This window comes from Primulina tabacum, chromosome 13 (assembly GCF_025594145.1).
Source record: "Primulina tabacum isolate GXHZ01 chromosome 13, ASM2559414v2, whole genome shotgun sequence".
In the NCBI taxonomy this organism is placed as follows: Eukaryota; Viridiplantae; Streptophyta; class Magnoliopsida; order Lamiales; family Gesneriaceae; genus Primulina; species Primulina tabacum.
In genome coordinates this window covers 36,706,231-36,709,743 of record NC_134562.1, presented here as the reverse complement: position 1 = coordinate 36,709,743, position 3,513 = coordinate 36,706,231, and the positions used below count along the sequence as shown (strand labels likewise).

General features: G+C 37.4%; 1 protein-coding gene across 1 annotated transcript; it reads right to left on the bottom strand.

Moving 5' to 3' along the window:
* Positions 1 to 321: 321 nt before the first annotated feature.
* Positions 322 to 3,146, bottom strand: LOC142522214 (putative late blight resistance protein homolog R1B-16). The gene is made up of 2 exons (XM_075625401.1): positions 1,311 to 3,146; positions 322 to 863 (listed from the first exon to the last, which is right to left on the bottom strand). The coding sequence occupies exons 1-2, from the start codon at positions 2,528 to 2,530 to the stop codon at positions 431 to 433; spliced, it is 1,653 nt and encodes a 550-aa protein (XP_075481516.1). The 5' UTR covers positions 2,531 to 3,146; the 3' UTR covers positions 322 to 430.
* Positions 3,147 to 3,513: the final 367 nt, after the last annotated feature.

Here is a 3,513-nt window from a genome sequence, read left to right as displayed (position 1 = left end):
TGATAATCCAAAAACTAACATTTTACAACATCATACATGAGAAATACTTTAGATATAACATAAAATAATCCCAAATACAGTCAAATGTATGGAAGAATTCATCCTCCATTTAGGCAGATGATTTTTCCGCTGATTAATACCGTTAGAGGTTTACTTTTACATTGATACCATTTTCTCACATTTTCTTTGTACACAAATAAAAGTCACAATTGACACTTTACATACACTACTGAACTTACATTTAAAAACTGAAGATTTCTATTATTATTTTCAGTGGATCTTAATTTAGATTCCAACAAAAGTGAAACCAACAAATCCATCGATTAAAATGAGTGCATATCTCATCCTCTACTTTCTTGGATTACAAGTGGAGCAAAAATCTTTATTCCAAACAAACTCAAATTTCTTACAATTTCTTATTTCAAGCGCTTCAATAAAAATGATTCATATGCTCTGGATTGAAGAGACTAACTTGAAAAGCATAATTCCCATTTTCATGTTGTCGCTCCTGGATTCGCATTGCTGAATTCACTAATGATTCACGACACAACAGTAACTCAACAAGTAGAAGTGAATCTATATCTCCTATACCATGCGGAATCTCATCGATCAACCTAACATTCTCGAGAATCAAGGTTTCAAGGCTTGGGAGGTGGTCTTTTTCAACTTCCCACTTCACCAAATAATCTAACGAAGAATAAAAGTGCTTGAGTCGAAGAAATTGGCCTTCCATTGTCGTCCACTCGGAATTTCTTTCGATACCATTTTCTACTATCTTGAGCACTTGAAGATCTGGGAGAGATCCAATTATGTTCATATTTTCCCAAGGAAAAGGGACTTCTCGTAGAGTTAACTTCTTGAGACTGATTGGAAAAGCGTAGTTCCATATCAAAGAGAGATTGTGTAGACGGATAGAGACTTCTAATTCTTCAAGGTTTTGTAGACGAAAAAGATCGTTGAGATTAAAATCATAGTGATTATAATCGTACCCCTTATAAACAACCGTCAATTTCTTTAGATTCACGAGTATTTTGATAACATCTTCAGTAAATATGAAATTGATCACTACGCCAAGTGTTTGCAGATCACTTTTGTTGATGATTCCTATGTTAGAGGGATCCGATAAATAAAAGGGGTGGGTCATTATCAGATGCTTTAACTTCGGCGTCCTCAAAATTTCATAAGGTACTTGCAATTCTTTGAAGTAAAACACATCAGCAATTACAGTCTCGAGATTGGGAAGTTTGGATAGCGAGGCAAGAAACTGGTCGAGGTGTGAGTCAGTGCAGTCTAAGAAAAGAGAAATGTACCTTAGATTGACGAATGCTGAGATTTCTCTTGATAAATCTAACCAAATCACACTGGGTGTATTCAAGACACTGAGGTGCCTAAATTTCGGAGAGGGCGTTGAAAAATTCCATCTCTCCATAATGTTTTCTGTCTGGTAGAAAATTGAACGCACGCTTGAGTCTTGTGTTTCCGATTCGTCTAAAATATGTGCGGAATGTGCACGGAGACGACTCTTTGGGTTTTCTATGTCATCATTCCAGACATTTCTTGTGGACGAGACATGATGAAAAAATCCATCTTCTTCAGCTTTTGTCATACAAATCTTCCTCAAGAGATCATGAATTCCAACGGCTACGAGTTCCCCATCTGGCCCTTTCTTGCTCACTAAGATCAGATTTCTATTCACAAGATCCTCCAAACATCCCTTCCCCACATCTTCCAAGCATTTAGACTGACTACTTGGTTTAAGAAATCCCTCTGCAACCCACAACATGATTAGCTCAGAAACAACAATTTCAGAATCTTCCGGAAAACCTGCGATGTAAAGGAAACATGGCTTTAATCGCAGAGGTAACCAATCATAACTCAAACATAGTATCTTTGAGCATTGCGCCGAGATTGTGGATTCTATTGAGCTTATATTTTCCAAAATGCTTTCCCAAGATTCCTCTTCCATCGTGTTTCCCGAAGAAAGTAGCAGTCCTGCAACGACCACGATCGTGAGCGGAAGTCCCTTGCAGTTTCTTGCAACCTCCTTCCCGAGTTCCACCAGGTGGAGAGGACAGGATTCTTTCCCGAAAATCTTTTCCTCAAGTAGTTTCCAACTTTGATCTTCATTCAAAAACTTCATTTGGTGGATCGGAGTACTGGATGATCCTGCATAAACTGCAACCTCTGATAGTCTCGTAGTTAACAAGATTCGACTTCCATTACCATCATCGGGAAATACCATCTTCAAATCATCCCAAGCCTCGGTAGTCCATATATCATCAATCACGATGAGATATCGCCTACCGATGAGATTTTGGTACACAAGTTTTGCCAATTGGGCTTCGCTCTCACCAGATCGTTCGTTACTATCGGTGGTGTATTTCTTGAAGGATTGAAGAAGCTGTAAAAGAGCATCTCTTCTTCGGTACTCTCCAGACACTGTAGTCCAAGCCAAGATGTCAAAATACTGAGAACGGAGTGAATCCTCGTAAGTTCTTCTTGCTAGAGTCGTCTTCCCGATTCCTCCCATCCCAACATTGGGATAATTTGGAGTTTAGACGAATCTTCATACACACATTCTTTGATAGCATTCAGGTCATCATCAAATTCCACAACCTTGTTCACAGGGAATTCGACCGTGGATGAGGGATCGACGGGAGCAGAAAAAGTTCTGGATCGGAGATCTTCTGCTGTATCTCTGTTCTTCATCTTCGTTGTCTCGTCCCAGATAAAATCAATCCTTTCAAAAGCCATGTTCAAATCTCTATCCAAGCTCACCTCGTGATCACGATGAGCCTCGGAAGAACTCCAATCATCATGAGTTGTTGATACTGAACCCAGATACGAATCCATGAAATCCTGCGCTTCATATGCAGCGTTTCTGATTTCATTTCCCACACGATCATGTCTTCCACGATGCTTCCCCGAATAATCTTCCAAGAAAGTGACAATGGAATCAACTTTTTCATGAAGGGAAATGATTTTTTCTTTGTGAATGGGATCGATATGTTGTTCAAGATCCAAAATCCGGTGGAGTGATCTAACAAGTGAGAGAAGCGCAGCATAAGCTGCCATGGCCGGGGAGACAAAGATGGACCGAAAAGAGAGATACACGTTGTATTGTATCTATAGTAGTCTTTGTTTATCTAATAAATCACGTGGGAAACAGCTATTTATATTTTAAAAAAATATTTTAAATTTCATTACATACGAGGGTCTGTACACCTACCATATTTTATTGATTTTGTTTCTCTGTTTTAATTCATTATTCGAATTTATAATTTAATCCGTCGTTAATTTTCATAATTATAGTATACTAAATATAATCAAATCATATTATAATATATAATAATTTCAAAATGAGTATAATTCATCGCTAATTTGTTATGATATCATTTCTGTATGAATATAAATTAAATTAATTAAAAAATTATATAAACATATAAGCGCGTAAAAAGATGATAATACTTATAATGAGTGTGTATAGATTTTGAGTGTGTTTAGATTTACCCC